The 21,518-nt window shown below is 44.8% G+C and overlaps 1 protein-coding gene across 4 annotated transcripts in view; it reads left to right on the top strand.

Annotated features, from left to right (window-relative positions):
- The window catches only part of Kmt5b (lysine methyltransferase 5B), a 49,629-nt gene extending 38,661 nt beyond the window's left edge, over positions 1-10,968 (top strand). For all 4 annotated transcript variants that reach the window (XM_052194090.1, XM_052194108.1, XM_052194083.1 and 1 more), the window contains 2 exons: positions 749-945; positions 6,787-10,968. In XM_052194090.1, the coding sequence (XP_052050050.1) occupies positions 749-945; positions 6,787-8,264 (1,675 nt within the window). In that variant the 3' untranslated portion in view covers positions 8,265-10,968. The remainder of the gene's footprint in view (positions 1-748; positions 946-6,786) is intronic.
- The last annotated feature ends 10,550 nt before the right edge of the window (positions 10,969-21,518 follow it).

Raw genomic sequence — 21,518 nt, 5'->3', positions numbered from 1 at the left:
GAGGCTTCATACTGCTCTTTTCAAAGGACCCAAATTCCAGTCTTAGCCCCTGTGTCAGGCTGTTCACACCTTCCAGTAACTTCAGCTCCAAAGGATCTGATGCCACTTCTAGCTTTTGTAGGCATACACACACACACACACACACACACACACACACAAAACATTGTCATGAATGTTCTGTAGAAATGTGAGCTTTCAGCCGGGCAGTGGTGGCGCACGCCTGTAATCCCAGCACTCTGGGAGGCAGAGGCAGGCAGATTTCTGAGTTCAAGGCCAGCCTGGTCTACAGAGTGAGTTCCAGGACAGCCAGGGCTACACAGAGAAACCCTGTCTCGAAAAACCAAAAACCAAAAAAAAAAAAAAATGTGAGCTTTCGAAGCATGTGTTCAGTACATGCTTACTGTTAGACATGGTGCAAGAAAGTTAAGTACTAGGTAAAATGGTTGTAACGTAGGGTTTTAGTTTTGCTTCCTTAAAAAGAACTAATGTAAAATGAAGAATCCTCTACATACTATATCTGCAGATCAGGTCCACAGGCAGAAAATGAATGATTGAGACAGGCATTGTAAGTATACTTACAAAAGAGTTCTGATAGATGCATGCTGACCCTCCCTGAGAGCTCTAGAACTGGCAGTTCTCTAACTGTGGTGGAGGCCTCATCAGTTAATGTGGCCACACATCCTCAGCAGCCGAGCTTGTTGTGACTAGACTGCTTCATTTGTTTGACCTTTGCTGTTTTCTCTTTCAGACGGGGAACTGGTGCTTTTAAATCACGAGTAGGACTGCCTGCGCCTGCTCCTGTTATCAATAGCAAATATGGACTTAGAGAAACAGATAAACGTTTAAATAGGCTTAAAAAGTTAGGTGACAGCAGCAAAAACTCAGACAGTCAGTCTGTCAGCTCTAACACAGACGCAGACACCACTCAGGAAAAAGACAATGCAAGTAAGTAAGGGAGCTGCTGTAAGGTGTTGGTTATACTCCTCAGTTCTTCCGTAGCATGCCCCACGAGGTTGTTTTGTTTGTTTATTTCTTAAGATTTATTTATTTTATATTTGTTAGTACACTGTTACTGTCCTCAGACACACCAAAAAAGGGGATCAGATACCATTACAGAGGGTTGTGAGCCACAGTGTGGTTGCTGGGAATTGAACTCAGGACCTCTTGAAGAGCAGTCAGTGCTCTTAACCACTGAGCCATCTCTCCAGCCCAGCCTCAGTAGTTTTTTTTTTTTTTTAATATTTATTTATTTATTATATGTAAGTACACTATAGCTGTCTTCAGATGCCAGAAGAGGGAGTCAGATCTCTTTACGGATGGTTGTGAGCCACCATGTGGATGCTGGGATTTGAACTCATGACCTTTGGAAGAGCAGTCAGTGCTCCTACTCGCTGAGCCATCTCTCCAGCCCGCCTCAGTAGTTTTGAAACTCTAAATTGATAGAAACTGAGACGAGGCATTTCAGCTAGAAATGCACTTGGCAGTACACCCTTTTCATCCATAGCAGTTTATATCAACTCCAAATTTAGATCCAACCTCTATATGTATTTTTTCAATACTTGGTAATTGGTCATTGAAATATTCAACATATGTTCCAGGAGCATCATGCTCAAGGAAACCATTTTCAAGTCATTAGTGATGTGTAATGGTGTTTTAGGCCCTGCAAGATTGTGGCTGGTTCATCAGGCTACCCATGTCCATTTCCAGCCAGTTTAGGAACAGGACGGACCCAGAGTTTATTATAGGTTCAAGACTTCCATCAGTTAACTACTTGATTAGCATTTTTTGAAGTGAATCATCTTAGTTCCCTAGGCTCAGAAGCATGCCAAGAATATTTGGATGTGGCTGTCGCAGGGTGTGTGATTGCTACTACAGAAGGTCGCAAGCCAGGTGGAAAGGAGAAGCTCTGAGCAACCAGTTTTATGTTGGTGGAATATCTAATGGAAATTGGGGGGGTGGGGGGTGGGGGGGGTGAACAAAGGAAGAGAAGAAACCTGGTTCTCCTGTCTGACTTGTGTTTACTAGAGTCATCTGTGAGAAAGGTTGGCCTTGGTTACCCACAGAGTATGTCTTCTAGCTCTCTAGTGTCCAGTGACTAAGCGCTTGTGATCCCCTCAGGGACTAGCTGTTCCAGGATCTTCTCCATGCCTTCAGCTGTTTTAAGCCAACTCTTGGGTGCTCCTTTCCCTTACAGAAAATTTTGAAGAAAAGGGAAAGTGTCTCCATGATGACAAATGCCACTGCCTGGATATCTGAATCTACTTGAAGTCCAAGGCCAGGCATAACGTCTAGTGTAAAAGCAGTAGTGTAGCTCAAGTTCACACTTTTTAGCTGAGGCCCAGAGTGGACAAAGAGAAGTTAATAGTCTCTCATTCACTCTTGACTGTTGGTTCTGTTAATAAAGGCAGTATAATGAACTTTGTTTTCTTGAGTCTGGTTCCTTGAAGACACTGGAGCTTGTGAAGCCCATTTCATAAATACTTACATGGCGACACTGAGGTGTGGGCTGCCATCCAGATGGCCACAGTGCTGTCCTCGGAGAATGGCTCTGATGAATGAGAGAGTCCATGTGTTTTGTGGATGAACTTGATCACCAGTATATCCATTATAAACTCAGTATACTACTTAGCTTAAATACTTAATACAAATAGTTTCCGGAGGTGTTGTGTATGCTAGCGTGTTACAACATGGGAAATATTTATTAATAAGTCCAGTGGTATTTAGAGAAATACCAAGATATTGTGGTATTGGCGCTTCCTGGGAAACTTATGCCCCAGCTTCAAGTACAAAGTTACTACAGAGCTAACTACTTTATCTCAAGGGCAGAAAGCATGGATAGCACCTTTGAGCTGTAATCTCAGCATTTTAGAATAGGAAGTTCAACCTTGTTAGTGGTTGCTTGTGTTAAGTACTTGGGTTATTAATCAGAATGATTTTTAGCAACATGTGTTAAGTAAGCTGAGGCTTACTGTCAGTGACTTGGAGGCATGGCCCACGGCTCAGCAAGAGCCAAGGCTTGGGTGTCATTTTGCTACTTTCTTCCCTGGCAGGAGATGGTGCCATGGTTCCTTAGGATTTTGATGACATCTAGAAGTATATATGACAGGCACATAGTGGGTCCTTTGCCCTTGTTCTTACCTATTTTTTAGCTGTTCTGTGAATTTTTGTTTTGTTTTTTTCTTTTTTGACCCTGCAGAGTGTGTCCATGGCGCATGTGTGGAAGTTAGATGACAGTCAGTGCTGTCCTTCCTCTGTGCTAGTCTCAGCAGTGGGACTCAGGTGCCTGCAAGTGTGGTTACCTAGTTAGTGTGGTTCTTAAAGGTTTTAAAAGTTAAAAGTTAAGGTCTTACTAGAATGTCCAGACCAGAAAGTTTCGGAACTTTCTCCTGGGGCTTTAGGAATGCCTAGTGTGTGGCCAGGGGCTGCTGTTGGCCTGCCTGCTTCTCTCTCCCCTGCCTTCACTTGCAGTTTGGCAGTTGGTAGAGGTCCTGCTTTGACAACAGGTATACAAGTCAACATTGCTCCCCAGGCACAAGGAAAACATTCTTTCTCTAAACAAGGCCAAGTTGACTTTCTGCTTTAACACCCAAGAGTGAAGACAGCAAGACATTCCACGTCCAAAACGAATCCAGTCAAGTTCCAGTACCCTTTGGAGGGTCATGGGTTTCTAGGCTTTGGTGCCTTACTGTCTGTCCCCTATAGTTAGTGATAAGGTGTGTGAAACGTGAAGACTCAAGTAGCGCCCAAAACTGAACAGTCACTACCCTTATCAAGAGCCAGTACAGGACCCAGCAGATATGACCAGTAGAATGAGTTTATGTGGACTAAAACAGCACCTGGCTGGGCATGATGGCAGGGCTACCCCCGCTCTCTTGCAGTGCCACCTCACTGATATATTTTCCTCCCCAGCCTGCCTTTCTGTGTCTTTCTCATCACTCTTTTCAGGTGGCCTTTGCCAGTCAGCCATGACAGGCACAAGTCCCTGTGTCTGATTAATGGGAGACTGATGTGCTACTTAGGATTTTCTGGATTCTAAACTACAAATGGCCCTTGTACAAACTTGATTTGCAAGTATTGCCAGCGTAGTCCAAGAGCTCAGGGCAACACTCGTGTTCTTTTGTCATGCTTCTTTATGGTGCACACTGAGTAGCATACTACCCTACTATTTAAATAACTACTTGGCGCAACCACAGGCAGTGGTCATACGGTGTCTCCTTTGTGACTTGGAACTGAAGCTATAATGCAGGTAGCATAACAGTGATCAGGAACTCAGAGTCTGGAGCTACAACCAAGCTCAAGGACCACTTGTCAGCAGATGGCATTTGGAGATCCACTAGCCCATGAGAGCTTGGTTCCTTCATAGGTATGCTAAGAACCACTTTAGGTTACCATGTGACTTGTGTGCGGTGTCCAGCAGGTAGTAGGCAGGAGAAATGAACACCCTACCAAAGTTACCATCCAGGTTATGCATTTGGGATTTATAGACCATTACAAAAGAGAGAAAGTGCCCTCAAATAGGGCACTCTTGCCTCTGAATATCAGGGCCCTGACTTAGTCTTAATATACTTTGAAATGGTTGACTCACAGTTTGTCATTGTCCACTAGCTTCCTCTTCCAGACTTACCATCATGAAAGCCCCATCTCTCACAAGTATTCTTAAAGTGTCTGCATAGTGACTCACCCCTGGCACTCTCAGAGTCTCAGTCACATTTTTCTGCTTCGTACTTTCAGTGAGCTTACCTTCTCACTGGACTTTTAGTGAGATGATACTTTTCAAATAAACTGTGAATACCTTGACAGACACATAAAGGCAATACTTTCTGAAACAATGTGCTATCGAGTGCAGTCTGCTCAGATCACAAACATAAGAACCACTTTGTCAGTGGTTGGCACTGCTACCAACAGGGAATCTAAGAAAGAGAGGGTCTGGGAGAAATCAGACTCAGAATCACCTTAAAATGGAATTCAGCTAATGGAGTCAGTTTAGAACCAAGTAAAGAGAGCCTTTGGTGCCAAGAGTCAAATCAGAAAAGGCTTCCTAAAAGATGAAACTGGCCAGGTGAAGTGAATCCACAGCAGGGGGACTTATACGCCCAAGCCCACAAATGGGAAGGCGTTTATCTGGAAACCTGTTGCTTCACAGATGGAGAGAAGGAACGTGACTTAGTTAAGGAAGCATGACAAATGAGAAATGCAATCCCTTGGGTTGTGCCTGGAAGCAGCCAGAAAATTGAACATTAATGTGTTTATATGGCTTGTTAGAGCCACTTGTTTGCTAAAGTATTCCCTAAACATCCTACTTTTAACATAAGAGAGAGAGAACAGGAGCGCAAGTGTGCACAGTTGTCGGTCATGTCAGTTATAAGTCACTCAGCTTCAAGACTGTACTGCACTGCTCTAGAAAGAAGTCCTGACCTTGGCAGCAGCCCACACAGATCTGGATTCTTGGGCTGCTCAGCAGCTCTCAGCACTGGACGCTGATGGTTTGGGCAGCTTCTGAAGTAGAAAGCCTTCTGCTCTTGTGGTTTATTTCAGGATGTTTGTTAAACATTCTTGTTCATTTCTTTTGATTAAAGTACTGCTAGCTCCTTGCTTCTCTGTGTGGAAAGAAGGAACAGGGCTGCCCAACCAACCTTTGGGTAGGCCCTATGCTGAGCTGTTCCTGGTCTTTTGTGAGGGTGCTGATCACTTGGTCACCACAGCTTTTCTGCTGACTAGTTTTAATAAAAGAGCTTTTTGTTAGTTTCTTTTGTTGTTGTTTTTGCTTTGTTTTTAACTGCAGAACTCAGAGAATTAAGTAGTTAAAAATTGACTAATGAGTTTGTGGGGAGGTGGCCTTTAGTCCCAGCACTTGGAAGGCAGGGGCAACCAGATCTCTGATTCAAGGCTAGCGGGGCTACAGAGCTAGTTCTAGGACAGCCAAGGCTATACAAAGAAACCCTGTCTCAAAGACAACAAAGGTCTTTGGGAGCCAACGTCCTGAGAGGCACTTAACTGTCGCCTGAGTCCTGCAGCCTTTCTGTCTGTTTAGATCTGTTGTCCTGAGTTATATCAAGAGTACACCGTAGGGCCCTACAGCTTTTGAGCTAATAGCCACCTGCTATAGCTTCCCATCCTATGAAGCAAACAGCATACGTTACTAATGTATGAGTATTGGAGAGCATGACATATAGTTCTTTAGAATCAGTCTGTTTAAAATCATTGGAGAGACTGTGTCTCCTAGAGTCCAGCAGTCAATGCATCGTAGCTCTCTGTTGCTATGCTAGCTAAATAATAACACACTTTGGGAAATTTTAAAACAGTGGCTCAGGGTTCAGGAGAGAAGATGGGCATTATTACATTGCCCACCAATGATCCCAGCACTTGAGAAACAGACAAGAGGGTTGCTGAGGGTTCATGGCCAGCCTGGCCTATCAAGTTCCAGGTCAGCCAGGGTGTATGTACATAAGACACACACACACACCGTGTGTGTGTGTGTGTGTGTGTGTGTGTGTGTGTGTGTGTGTGTGTGTATAGAAATTGTAACCCATATATACTTTACCTTTAAACTTTGAAAAATACTTAGTCTGGAGCAGTGAGCCCTGACATGAGAGATACATGCTGAGGCCATAACAGACAATATAGGGAAGCTGTTCTAATGAGACTGTTCCCTGGAGGGCTGCCTTGCTCACAGTGTGTCATCAGTTTCTGTCTGGTGGTCTGCTTTGGGGATTGATCATGTCCTGTTGTAATACCAAGCTGGTTTCATTTTTGTTTTTTGTTTTTTTTTTCTTGTGAATTTGACAGCTTCTAACCGAAAATCTTCAGTTGGTGTAAAAAAGAGCAGCAAGAGCAGAGCACTGGCAAGGCAGTCCATGCCAAGAGTCCCAGCTGCTTCCAACTCTACCTCACCTAAGCTAGTGCACATGAACAATTCCAGGGTACCAAAGAAACTGAGAAAGCCGGCAAAGCCTTTACTTTCCAAGATCAAACTGAGGAATCACTGCAAACGGCTGGACCAGAAGAGCACATCCCGGAAACTTGAGATGGGGAACTTAGTGCTTAAAGAGCCCAAAGTCGTGCTATATAAAAATTTGCCAATTAAGAAAGAAAGGGAGCCAGAAGGACCAGTCCATGCTGCAGTGGGGAGTGGGTGCTTGACTAGACATGCCGCGAGAGAACACAGGCAGAACCCTGGGAGAGGTGCTCACTTGCAGGGCGACAGTTTGCCCTGCACCTATACAACCCGGCGCTCTTTGAGGACAAGGACAGGTCTGAAGGAGACCACTGACATCAAGCTTGAACCAAGTCCCTTAGATGGCTATAAAAATGGTATACTGGAACCTTGTCCAGACAGTGGCCAGCAGCCAACCTCAGAGGTGCTGGAAGAACTGGCTCCTGAGACTGCACACGGGGAGGAAGCATCCCAGGAGTGTCCCAAGAGTGACTCCTGCCTGTCACGAAAGAAATACCGACAAGGGAAACCTGTGAAACACTTAGCAAAGACAGAGGACTGCAGTCCAGAGCACAGTTTTCCTGGGAAAGATGGGCCGCCAGATTTGCCAGGGTCTCATCCTGACCATGGTGAGCCCAGTGGCACAGTCAGGGTGCCTGTGAGCTACACAGACTCTGCTCCCTCACCTGTTGGCTGCTCTATTGTCACACCCGACAGCTTCACAACAAAAGACAGCTTCAGAACTGCACAAAGTAAAAAGAAGCGGCGGGTCACCAGGTACGATGCCCAGCTGATCCTGGAGAACAGCTCTGGAATCCCCAAACTGACACTTCGCAGGCGGCATGACAGCAGCAGCAAGACAAACGACCACGAGAGTGATGGTGTGAACTCCTCAAAAATCAGCATCAAGCTCAGCAAAGACCATGAAAGTGACAGTAACCTCTATGTCGCAAAGCTTAGTAATGGGGTTAGCTCGGGGCCAGGCAGCAGCTCTACCAAGCTCAAGATCCAGCTCAAGCGGGATGAGGAGAGCAGGGGGTCATATGCAGAGGGGCTTCATGAGAATGGGGTGTGCTGCAGTGATCCCCTCTCACTGCTGGAGTCCCAGATGGAGGTAGACGACTACAGTCAGTATGAGGAGGACAGCACAGATGACTCTTCATCTTCTGAGGGGGAGGAGGAGGAGGAGGACTGCGAGGATGACTTCGATGATGACTTCATTCCTCTTCCTCCCGCAAAGCGGCTGAGGCTCATTGTCGGTAAAGACTCCATAGATATCGATATTTCTTCAAGGAGAAGAGAAGATCAGTCTCTAAGACTGAACGCATGAACGCTCACTCATTGTCCTGGGGAACTAAAAAGTAAAAATCCCAGCCACAGCTTCTCAGCGCAGCACTTCTGTGGTCTCTTCACCTGTAGGCATAATACTGTAGAAAATGTACAGCATCCTGACTCTTAAGTCTGAATTGTGCAAATTTTTATTGTACTTTTTAAATAGCCTTCTTATGTGCAATTCCGAGGGAAAGCCCTGTTGTAAGATAGAGGCTCCAGTAAACTATCCAGTGACAGCAGCTCTCCACATAGGACCTTCAGACACTAATGTGGTTATACTGTGTTGTCACCTATAAGCAAGCGCCAGCCCTCTTCCATAGATGACTAAGCCGTAGTTAGGGCGGAGCAGAGCAGCCTTGTGGGAAGGGTTTCCAGCATCTGCTCCTATCACCAGCATAGACCTCTGGCTTTTGGTTTATTTGCTAGATGTTTCCCCCTTGGAGTTGTGTCGGTTTCACACTGTTTACCGGCCCAGGTGTCCTGTCCGTGGCCTTCGTTATCATAGCAGACCATTGGCTAGAAGTCAGATTTCTCTGAAGAAGAAAACTAACTTCAATGCAGTCTTGTGCGTGACAGCTCATTCTCAGTACATTACGTGTACGAGGCTGGTGGTGTGCAGGCTGGGTCTCAGCAGCTTATTTATTGCTTGTCTTGTAAATTAAAGACTGTGTATTTAACACTTTCCAATCCTTTTAGATAAAATTGTTCTTTGCAAGAATGATTGGTGCTTATTTTTTCAAACCTTTGCTGTGAACAGCGTGGCGACAGCAAGCGGCATTTGTCCGATGAACTCCAGCTATCTTAATTTGGGTCTTCAAGTTTCTGTTGCACTTGTAAAATGCTACAAGGAATATTAAAAGAAATCTATTCACTTTAACTTATAATAGTTTATGAAATAAGAACATGAGTCACAGCTTTTGTTCTGTGGTAACCTATACAAACATTTGTCTTTGGGATTCACTGTAAAGAGCTGAAAACGATGTATATGTTGTAAATATTTGTGTGTTGTGAGAAATTTTTGTCATAAGAAATTAAAAGAACTTACCAGGAAGGTTTTTAAGTTTAGAAATATTCATGCCAATAAAATAGGAAATTATAAATATATAGTGTAAGCACTGCATCAGTGGACGTTCTTGGCTTATGTTAGTTTATTATGAAAATATCAGATTTTTTTGATTATATTATCAGTCAAACAAAAAGAGGAGTCAGATTTAATTTGTTTTTGAAGCACTTTGAGAAAAGAAATTAATTTTAAGTAACTTAATGAGCAATTTTTGATTACTGCTTTATGTTCGATACCAGGCTTATTTGTTTCTCTGGAATATTTTACAAATCAAAGAATTTGAGAATATCAGTCTATAGCAGGTGTTTGACACCAGTGGGTCTGTTTATTTACTGGGAAATGTGTAGGTGCCCTTTCAGATAGATAGACAGTGTTCCTAAGTGACACAAGCTAATGGATTCAGTGCTTCAGCATGTCAGAAGGGACCTGCAGGGAGTGAAAGGTCCAACAAAGCATAACCCGTGCATTCCTGTGGCTGGTGACACCTACCAGTATTCATCTTGGGGATGCTTGGATCCTTAAAACTGTTGCTTGTAGGTTCATGTTACAAGTTAGTAAGATTCATGAATGTTTCTAGGATACGATGTCTTTGCTCCTGTGCGTGGTAGAATTCCCTGCTGTGGTCCTGTACAGTCTTGTCTTGCCATGCAGTTTCACCCTCTTGGGTGTCTATGTCATTTGGAAGCAGAAGGGGAAGACTGTAGCGTGCCCACATACACACAACCATTTGCTATAGCCGTGAAGAAAGGCAGCCCTGTGTCTCAAGACCTCCTGTCTCGAGGCACCTAGAGCACCTTCCATGATGCTCCCAGTCCTCATGGGTCCCTAAGCAAAAGTGTGAGCCATGTGCTACCTCCAGGAAGCTGGCGGTGAGCTCAGGAGCCTGCACAGGGCAGCTGGTCACCCTCGTTCCCATGTTCTCTTGGGCTGTGAGACAAAATCCTCCCATTTTTTTGAATACCAACAGTAGCCATTGCAGGAATCTCAATCTTAAGAAAAAAGTAACAAAATAACATTTCCCATTTTCTCCATTTTAAGCTTAATTTTAGTAACTTATTTATGATGTTTATTTTAGTTTTGTTGTGGCCTCGTCTTTGGAGGCCGACCTTCCCATGGGTCTAAGAGCAGTGACATTGTGAGGAGTTGCTGCCTCTCAGGAGTTGTATGCACAAGCATTCAGCAGTGCTGCTGATGCCTTCTAGGGAACCTTATTTCCGTTTCTCAAGGCAGGGGCCTCGGACTGTTCTTGATCTGCTGTAGAACTTCATTGTGGGGGTGCCAGAACCCCACATTCTTGACCAGTCTGGAAGAGGTTACACTCAATAAAACTCTCAGCTTGAGCTTATGCAATGATTGGTAAAGTTTTTGGCAATTGTAAGAATTAGGAAATGATCCTAGAAATATATGTAAAGTATTCAATTTTCAATCATTTTTCAAATTACTGTTTTAAATTGTTTTGCTGAGTTGTAATACTTTTGAGATACAATGTATTCCTTGTACTGAAAGAATGAAAAGGACTTTTTCAGCATTTGAGGTAAGTTCTTTAACGTTTCATTAAAAAACATTTTTTACAAATATTTTGTACATGCACTTGCAGTATTGAGGTTAATCATTTTAATAAATTCGGAAATTAAAATTATTTGGTCAGTGTTCACTGTATCTTGAGAAGTCTTCCATCGGATGCTTACAGGAAGCAGTTTGTGAGTTGGAGTGAGCCATGAGAGTAGTCTGACTCACTCCCTCAGAGTGCAGGGACCAGTGGGTCCAGTACTTTTGTGGCCTAAAAGAGGGTAAGTGAGCTCTTGGCATGCATGAGAAGGCTCCAGCCTTCTTCCCCAGTGTCCCAGATCCCATGGGTACTGGGCAGCAATAGATCCCAGAAAGTAGAGCATCAGAGGTCCAGGTAGCTGAATGACACCCTCCCCCCAACCCACCTGTGCCACACCCACCCTCCTAGATCACTAAGCTTATAGATAACTCAAACTGGCAGTTGAGGACAGATTAGGAGATGGCTTTTGATACTTTATGAGATTCTCTGTGTGTGTCTTTATCAGAGCTTCCCGCCCAGGCTTAGCCATGGTAGATGGGGGTGACCCATCAGAGTCTGCTCTACTGAAAGGAAGCCCTGCTTTGCTGGGCCACATAGGTTCAATCTGAGACATAGATGGGCACACACTTTTTAGCAGGAGTGATGGCATTTTTTTCCAAATGTATTAAGCACCTTTGAGGCATCTGAAGTTAGGTAGGATCTGAGTTAAAGATGAGAGTTGCTTAGGACAGACAGTCCAGGCCTCCCACACAGGGAGTGCTGCACTGGAAGCCTTTGGACTCTGTGACCTTAGATAACAGAAGGGGGTCATTTTAGGAGGATCAGACTAGTGGGGGAGAGTGAAGAAGTCTACTTTGGGAAATTACTACTTTTATTAGACAGAAAGCTTAATCAAGGACGCTGGAAGTTTCCACAGAGCTAAGAAAGGAGAGGAGTTATTCAGAGCTAAGAATAATGGAGGGATTAAGAATTGTCTTCCTGCCGGACAGTGGTGACACACGCCTTTAATCCCAGCACTTGGGAGGCAGAGGCAGGCAGATTTCTGAGTTGGAGGCCAGCCTGGTCTACAGAGTGAGTTCCAGGACAGCCGGAGCTACACAGGAAACCCTGTCTGGAAAAACCAAAAAAAAAAAAAAAAAAAAAAAAAAAAAAAAAAACCTGGCTTGCAGCTACAAGAAAAGTCTACAGGACTGGAAAGATAGCTCAGTTGTTAAGAGCACTTGTCCTTGGGCCTGAGAGATGACTCAGTGGTTAAGAGCACTGACTGCTCTTCCAGAGGTCCTGAATTCAAAGTACTTGTCCTTAACAGAGGACCCAGGTTGGTTTCCAGCACCCACATTGTAGTTCACAGTCTTCAGTAACTCCATCTCCAGGGGATCCAGTGCCCTCTTTTGGCTACCATGGGCACCAAGCATACATACATACATACATACATACATACATACATACATACATACATAAATGTAAGCAAGCCACCAATATATAAAAAAGAATGGGTGTGATGTGTCTTTAATCCCAGCACAGTAGAAGTAGGCACATCTCCGAGTTCAATTCCAGCCTGTTCTATGTAGGGAGTTCTGGGCTATTGTGCCCTTCCCCCAGCCTCCAGCAGGATAAATAGACCTAAAGTGTTTGCTACAGCCGCCATTGACCTAGGGTGGAATCTTCTGCCTTGCACCTGCAATTTCCTACAGGAGCAGACTGCCTGCTGAGCTTGCTTTGCAACATAATTCAGCTGAAACAAAGGGTGGGTCTGTGGCCTGTGGGCTCTCCCTATATAAATTCAGTGCTAAACTTTAAACTTTGAGCCTTGTCAGAAACCTTTGTTTCATCCTTCCCCGTACCCCCACCCCCATCCTTTTTCATTTCCAGCCTCCCTTTCAGGTATACCCAGTTCGACCAAAGCTGCTAGACAGCTACAGGCTAGCCAGGGATACATTGAGACCCTGTCTCAAAAAAAAAAAAAATTAAATGAGTTAGTGCAAATGGGAGGTCCACACCTTTTCAGGGTAGCACAGGCCTCCCATGAGACTACCAAGAGAAAAGGGTAGGGTGGAGAGTTAGGGTGAGGGTGAGGATGAGGAGGAAAGCCAGGCCACCTCAGAGCTCTGCCCTGCCTATAAGCAGTAGGGTGGTAAGGTGGTCTGAGTTTTTGGGAGATGTGAAATGGACAGTAGGAATGTAAGCATAACTGGTTAAATATTTACCCATAATCTTATAGTACAGTTGGCATCAAGTTATCTGTGGTGTTCCAACTGATAGCAGCACCGATCAGTGAATCTAAGACCAGCAGGAGCCTCAGGAGATAGTAGGGTCAGAAGGCATAGAGTTAGCCGGGCGGTGGTGGCGCACGCCTTTAATCGCAGGACTTGGGAGGCAGAGGCAGGTGGATTTCTGAGTTTGAGGCCAGCCTGGTCAACAAAGTGAGTTCCAGGACAGCCAGGGCTACACAGAGAAACCCTGTCTAGAAAAATACAGCAAATACAAAAACAAACAAACAAAAAAAAGCATAGAATTTAGGGTGTCAAAAACGTTGAGCCAGGCATAAAAGTCCACATCTGGCCAGGCGGTGGTGGCGCACGCCTGTAATCCCAGCACTCTGGGAGGCAGAGGCAGGCGGATTTCTGAGTTCGAAGCCAGCCTGGTCTACAGAGTGAGTTCCAGGACAGCCAGGCCTATACAGAGAAACTCTGTTGTCTGGGGGGGGGGAGGGGGAAGTCCACATCTGTGGGGGCAAGTGGACCATGCTGTGCTTCCAAAGAGAAGAACTGGTAAGTTTGAAGCAGGTGCACGCCTGTAATCCCAGCACTTGGGAGGCAGAGGCAGGCGGATTTCTGAGTTCGAGGCCAGCCTGGTCTACAGGGTGAGTTCCAGGACAGCCAGGGCTACACAGAGAAACCCTGTCTAAAAAAAAAAAAAAAACCTAGATTTCTCCATGCTATGAGGTATCTAGCTAGGCCCCGAGTGTTTGGCCAATGAGCTTTTCTTCCTGGGCATCCCTTTCTGCAACAGGTATTTAATCCCTGATTCATTCTTTTTGTTTTTTTTGTTTTGTTTTTTTTTTTTTTTTTTTTTTTTTTTTTTTTTGAGACAGGGTTTCTTTGTATAGCCCTAGTTGTCCTGGAACTCACTCTGTAGACCAGGCTGGCCTCGAACTCAGAAATCTGCCTGCCTCTGCCTCTGCCTCCCAAGTGCTGGGATTACAGGTGTATGCCACCACCGCTCGGCTTTTTTTCCCCCCTGATTCATTCTTTTTTTTTTTTTTTTTTAAGATTTATTTATTATATGTAAGTACACTGTAGCTGTCTTCAGACACACCAGAAGAGGGGATCAGATCTCTTTACTGATGGTTGTGAGCCACCATGTGGGTGCTGGGATTTGAACTCATGACCTTTGGAAGAACAGTCGGTGCTCTTACCCACTGGGCCATCTCTCCAGCCCCCCCCCCCCATTCATTCTTAGTAAGACATATGCATTCATATCATTCATATCCACCACAGAAACAAAGCAGTTTGGACAAGCAAGGACTATTTCCTTCATCAAGGACTGCGGCCAGAGTGAGGCCTCCACCTAAATTTCCCAGAGAAGTCCTTCTCTATCTCAGCTCCTCAGACCTTGACACCAAACAGAACTCCACCCCATCCATGGCTCAGCCCTCGAACTTCTGTTTTCAACTCTTCAAGGTTCCTAATAGCATCTAGGTACACAGGAGATTGAGAACCACAACATCTGTCCCAGATCTCACTGTTTCTACCCTGAGGAAACAGGGGCTGGGACAGACCCCTATCTTGAACTGCGTTCTGCCTTCCCTGAGTGGCATGCCGGTGGCACTCCATCATCCCATCAGCAAGACACACACACACACACACACACTAACAGTCCCAGTATTTGGGAGGTGGAGGCAGAAGGATCAGGAGTCCTAGGACAACTAGATAAACTACCTCCCACCTTGCCTCACAAAGAGAGGCAGGATGATAGAGACAGAGTTGTTGAACATAGAATGCAAGATGGATAAGAAAAAGATGATGATCGGGAGCTGAGTGGGCCTTTTGCAAAAACAGGCACCTGGCCTGGAGGCACTCAGACCACCAAGATCTCTCTGAACAAGCAACTGGTAAGGACAGGCAAAGGGTACACAGGTCAGGAGCTTTGGAGAGTTGGGGATACAATATACTGATAATGACAAAGTTCCAATAAAGGCTGAGAGGAGAGAAGGTTGTGGCAATTAGGTGGTGCAGCTCTGAGGAGCTGGACATTGATTGGTCTTGTTGCACAAGTGGCCTTCATTGAGGAGCCCCTGGGAACTTTCAATTTATGCCAGGTGAGGGTGAAGGCCCAGGAATGGGGCTGACCAGCTAGACTGTGATAATGGGTTGTCAATCATTCAAAGTCCAGGCTCTGAACCACACTTGGAAAGCCCCATGCCTCTAACAGGGTACTTCTGGAAGTCTCTCTGCTAAAAATTTCTCCGGGCAGCATAGGGACCACTGCTAATCACAAAGTGACAGTGTTCAGAAAATACAACATGACTAACAATCTGAGAAATACAAATTAGAACAACACCCTTGAGGGTTTACAAAAGTGGTTCAGTAGTTAGAGCAGTTTGTCCTCTTGCAGAGGACTGGGGTTCAGTTCCCAGAACCCATCTGGCAGCTCACAACTATAACTCCAGTTCAGAAGATTCAACGCTCTCTTCTGACTTGATGACAGGCACATTGTAATGGCTATTTCTGGTTGTCAACTTGACTATATCTAGAATGAACTACAATCCAGAATTGGAAGACTCACCTGTGATCCAGGTCTTGAGGCCAGAAGACACAAGTTTTTTACCTGGATCTTGGCATGGAAATCTTGAGGCATAGTGGCCATGAAAAGTTTAGGCTCAGGCAAGGTAGTACACACTCTTAATCCCAGGAGACTAAGGCAAGGAGATCTCTGAGTTCAAGGTCAGTCTACAGAGCAAGTTCCAGGACAGCCCAGTTTAGGCATTGAAGGAGATGAAAAACAGAAAGCTGGTGATAATATTAGAACAAAGGAGCCATGTTCCAGCCCCAAGCAAGTAGCAGCACTTGGCTGCTTTGGCCATGTGGCTCTGACTTTAGAGTCCACAATAGGAGGAACTACTGGGACAATTGATGCTGGTTAGCTGGTGCTAAGAAATTAGTGGTGATTAAGACTAGACCAGCATCACCGAAGTAAAATATTCTGGGAAGTGTTTTCTGAGAGCACAAAGAAGCTGTGTTCCAGAAACAGCCAAGTTTGTACCTCATGCTGCAGCTGAACTTTATATTGTATAAGAGTCACCAAGGTGGCAGGTACTGGTTTTGAAGGCATGAAGGGGTCATGAAGAGCAGCTGAGGTTTGGCCACTGGTGAAGGTGCAGCCTCAGTTGCAGTTGATGGCCTAGAACTGAAGTGGTCATGCAAAGGAGGTGAGGCTTGGCACCCTGAAGAGAGCCTATGAGAAGCTGTTGGTGAAGCCTAGTTGTAGCAGAAGATTCTAGTGTATTGGAGATGCCAGTACAATGGGGATGATTGCCAAGAACAGCAGCGGCAATGAAATGGATCAAGTTGAGCTTAGAGTGCTACAGAAAGCAGAGCTGGAGGAGCACAGATCATGTGTGGATCCCAGACATTGAAGATGCCAAAGCCATGGGCTATCTGCTGAGGAATGCTGCTAACAGGGAGTGGAATCAGCCCAGAAAAAAAAGTTTGTTATAGTTAATAAAGATGAAAAAGGAGTTGGAGATCTGAAAACTGCTTTGACATTAGAAACGGATATGCAGAGTTTGGAATTTGCCCAGCTGGCTTCCTGTCTTGATTCAGGATTACAGTTAAGTGATTAATGGATCTCAGAAGAGACTTTGAACTTTTAACATTGTTGATACTACTCTAGACTATGGGGACTTTGGAAGTTGAACTAAATGTACATTTGATTATGCTGTGGCTAGATATGGCCTCCATAGACTCATGTGTTTGAACAAGCCTTTGGGGGCCAGACAGTAGAATGCCCTGGTTTGAATATGCTTGGCCCAAGGAGTGGCACTATTTAGAGGTGTAGCCTTGTTGTAGATGCATCACTGAGGGCATGGGAAGTCAGTCTTCCACTAGCAGCCTTCAGATAAGGATATAGAACTTTCAACTCTGCCTGCACCATGCCTGCCTGGATACTGCCATGCTCCTACCTTGATGATACTGGACTGAACCTCTGAACCTGTAAACCAGCCCCAATTAAATGTTGACCTTTGTAAGACTCGACTTGGTCATGGTGTCTGTTCACAGCAGTAAAACCTTAAGACACTTATAGCCCAAAATTCCAAAATTCTTCCATAATCCTCCCCCCCAAAAAACACGTTTGGGTCCATTACAGTAATATTTCACTCTCTGCTCTTAATTTCTGTATTAGTTTGTCTCTCTGTTGCTTTGATAAAACACTGACCAAAGGAAAGATAGGAGAGAAAAGGATTTGTTTGACTTAGAGGTTATAGAACATCATCTGGAGAACTCAGAGACCATACTGAAGAAGACACCGTTAAGGAAATGCTGCTTACTGGCTTGCTTTCCATGGCTTGCTCAGTGTATTAGTCAGGGTTCTCTAGGGTCACAGATCTTATGGGATGTCTCTCTATATTGAGGGAATTTATTGTGATGACTCACCATCTGTAGTCCAATTACCCTAATAACAGTCAGCTGTGAATGGGAAGTCCAAGAATCTAGTAGCTGCTCAGTCCCATGAGGCTAGTTGTTTCAGCTGGTCTTCTGTAGAAGTAGATCCAAAAGATGTGCTGGCAAGTAAGTGCAAGTAGCGAAGAAGAGTGAATCTTCCTTCTTCCAATGTTCTTCTTCTAATGTCCTTATGTAGGTCTCAAGCAGAAGATGTGTGCCACCACACCTGGATCTGGGACTTGTTTTTTCCCAGGCTGACCTTGAACTTAGAGATCTCCTTGCCTTAGTCTCCTGGGATTAAGGGCATATACTACCTTGCTTGGGCCTAAATTTTTCATGGCCACTATGCCTCAAGATCTCCATGCCAAGATCCAGGTCAAAATCTTGCGTCTTCTAGCTTCAAGATCTGGGTCACAGGTCTCCAATTCTGGATTGTAGTTCATTCTAGATATAGTCAAATTATAGGAGTTGGTTCTCTCCTTTCACTGTGTGAATCCTGGGGATCCAATTCAGTTCACCAGGACTAGTGTCAAGCATCTTTATCTGCTGAGACATCTCAACCTGCCTAAGTCTTACTTTTAACAGAAGCCTCTACACTGACTTCCATAATGGCCACCCAGTTTACACTCCCACTAACAATGAGAAAATGCCTACCCTTTCCCCAATCTTCCAGGGTTTGTTTTCTTGCTGGGGAGAGTTGGGATTTCTAAGTGTCATTAAAAAAAAAAAAAAAAGATTTTTATGTGGGGCTGGAGAGGTGGCTCAGCAGTAAGAGCATTGACCACTCTTCCAGACGTCCTGAGTTCATTTCCCAGCAACCACATGGTAGCTTATAACCATCTGTAATGAGATCCAGTGCTCTCTTTTAGTGTGTCTGAAGAGAGCAATGGTGTACTCATGTACATAAAATAAATACATCTCAAAAGAAAAAAGAGTTTTATGTATATGAGTTCTTTGTCGCCATGTATATATGCACAACATGTGTGTAGTGGCTATTCCTGGTTCCTCGGTGGTTAAGACCACTGGCTTCTTGCTCTTCCAGAGGTCCTGAGTGCAATTCCCAGCAACCACATGGTGGCTCACAACCATCTGTAATGGGGTCTGATGCACTCTTCTGGTGTGTCTGAAGACAGCGACAAAGTACTCATATAAAATAAAATGAATAAATCTTTTTAAAAAATCGAAAACAAAACAAAAAGTAATAAAGTACTTAGAACAAGAAAAGAACTGCTGTAGTCATAGAACTCAACTAGACCACTCTGGCCATACCCCCAAAGGACTCCATATCCCACCACTTACACACCCATGTCCACTGCGCTCTAGTCACATTAGCAAGAAATGGAGCCAACTTAGATGTCTATCAACTGAGGAGTGAACAGCGTAAATGTGCCCATAGACACATAAAATTTTAGTCATCTATAAAGAAGGTGACATTTTCAGGAAGATAGGTAACCAGAAAGTATCAGAGTAAATAAGGTATTCAAGATTCAGAAAGACAAATGCCTAAAGTTTTCTCTTCCTTCCTTCCTTCCTTCCTCCCTCCCTCCCTTCCTTCCTTCCTTCCTTCCTTCCTTCCTTCCTTTCTTTCTTTCTTTCTTCTTTCTTTCTCTCCTTCTCTCTTTCTTTCTAAAGATTTATTTATGCATTTTATGTACACGAGTACACTGTCACTCTCTTCACCAGAAAAGGGTTGTGAGCCACCATGTGGTTGCTGGAAATTGAACTCAGGACCTCTGGAAGAGAGTCAGTGCTCTTAACCACTAAGTCATTTCTCCATCCCCTAAGTTCTCTTTCACATGCAGATTCTAACGTATACCTGTTAAATATGAGTGTTTAGGTGGGAATAAATTCGGGGAAAGGCCTGAAAGCTAGAAGAGGCCCTTGAGTTGGTAAAGATGGTCAAAGTGGAAATGTAGCAGACAAGTATTAGAAGCAGCTTAGCAACCTGGGACTCTCTGTCTTAGTCAGGATTCTATTCCTGAACAAACATCATGACCAAGAAGCAAGTTGGGGACATTTCCACATAGCTGTTCATCACCAAAGGAGGTTAGGACTGGAACTCAAGCGGTCAGGAAGCAGGAGCTGATGCAGAGGCCATGGAGGGATGTTTCTTACAGGTTTGCTTCCCTTGACTTGCTCATCTTGCTTTCTTACAGAACTCAAGACTACGAGGCCAGGGATGGCACCACCCACAATGGGCCCTCCCCCCTTGATCACCAATCAAGAAAATGCCTTACAGCTGGATCTCCCCAACTGAAGCTTCTTTCTCTGTGATAACTCCAGCCTGTGTCAAGTTGACATACAAACCCAGCCAGTACAGACACCCCGTGTCGTGGGTTGTGCACACACCCACCTTCTAGCAATGCAAGTGGCAGTCTGAGTTTTACCTGCACATATAGGACACCATCTCACTCCAAACAAGGTGCCTAGCAACCTGTCATCCACACTGGAATGCTTTAATGCAGTGGATCTCAGCCTTCCTCATGCAGTGAACCTTCAATACAGTTCCTCGTGGTGTGCCCCAACCAATTACCACATACATACTTTACAACTTTATTTTTGCTACTGTTACACTGAATCATAATATGGGGCCCCAAAGGGGTCACAACCCATAGGCTGAGAACCACTGTCTTCATGACACTTGAACTTGGGCTATTTCTATTCAAACATACTCCATATATACCCAGGTAGAATAGAAAGGCCAATCTGGCCTAAACTGGTTTGGATGTGTATTCAAATGAGGCAAACTATGTCTAAGTGGACTTTTAAGGAGAACCCCTTATTTATCAGGTTATGTCTATGCATAATTACATGTGCATATGATCAAAATGCATAGGGTAGAAGAAGCCTGTCAATCAAAATGAAGAGCTATCCAAAGTATGTCTCTAGTTACTAAAATCCTCCTACTCTTGAGCCTCATAAAATGAACATCCTAAAGGTAAATGTGGTCCTTGTTATGATTTTGGGATTTTTTTTTTTATTGTTGGTTTTTGTTTGTGTTGTTGTTGTTTGGAGACAGGGTTTCTCTGTGTAGCTGTGGCTATCCTGAAACTCACTTTGTGGACCAGGCTGGCCTCGAACTCAGATCTGCCTGCCCCTGCCTTCTGAGTGCTGGGATTAAAGGCCAGCACTACCACCACCCACCCAGTCAGTGCAGGCTTTTATTTCCTTCTTTTTCCCAGATCGATGTGCAAAATCCTCCTTCATTGCTCTTCCGCCTTAAGGACTTAGTCAGGGTCTCTCAATCAAATCCAGAACTCACAGAGCTAGCTGGTCTTGCCAGCCAGCTTACTCTGCTGTTGTATGACTGCATTCCTGAGATGTGAACAACATGGTTACTCACCCCAGCTAGAGAACTGACAACAGAGCAAAAGAAGAATACAACCAGAGTCTGCCTTGGCCAACTAGTGACTTTATTGGGGTTATTCACAGGAGTGTGAGTGAGGGGGATTACCCACAGGAACAGATATGACTCAAGGACAGCTGTATCACCAGAGTCCACTCCAGCATAGGTGACAGCTCATAGAGGTGGAAAGCTGCAGCTCACTGCACAGCCTGCAGGCAGCTCAGCAGGTTGGAGAGTGTCCACTCCAGGCGGAGCCGTGGTCAGCATCTCTCCCAGGTAGTCTTAGAGTGTCTCCCAGCAGTCCCCATTGCTTGGGAAGTACTGAAGGGATCTAGTCAGTTTCAGGGACTTCCTGAAATTGGTTGGGTTTTGTTGTTATTGTTGTTTTGAGATCGGGTCTCAGTATGCAGCAGCCTTGGCTGGTCTGGAACTTTCTATGTAGAGCAGGCTAACCTTGAACTTACAGAGATCTCCTTGCCTCTGCCTCTGCCTCTGGGGTGCTGAGATTAAAGGTTGGCACCTCTGTACCAGGCTTCCTGAAGCTTTTAAGATTACTTCCTGAGCTTATGGGACTTTGCTGAAGGGTGCAATGCTCCACCCCCCTCTGGAACAAAGTGCCTTAAGGAGCT

Source organism: Apodemus sylvaticus, chromosome 1 (assembly GCF_947179515.1).
Source record: "Apodemus sylvaticus chromosome 1, mApoSyl1.1, whole genome shotgun sequence".
NCBI classification, from domain to species: domain Eukaryota; kingdom Metazoa; phylum Chordata; class Mammalia; order Rodentia; family Muridae; genus Apodemus; species Apodemus sylvaticus.
Note: the sequence above shows the minus strand (reverse complement) of the source record. Positions and strands in the feature narration are given on the sequence as shown.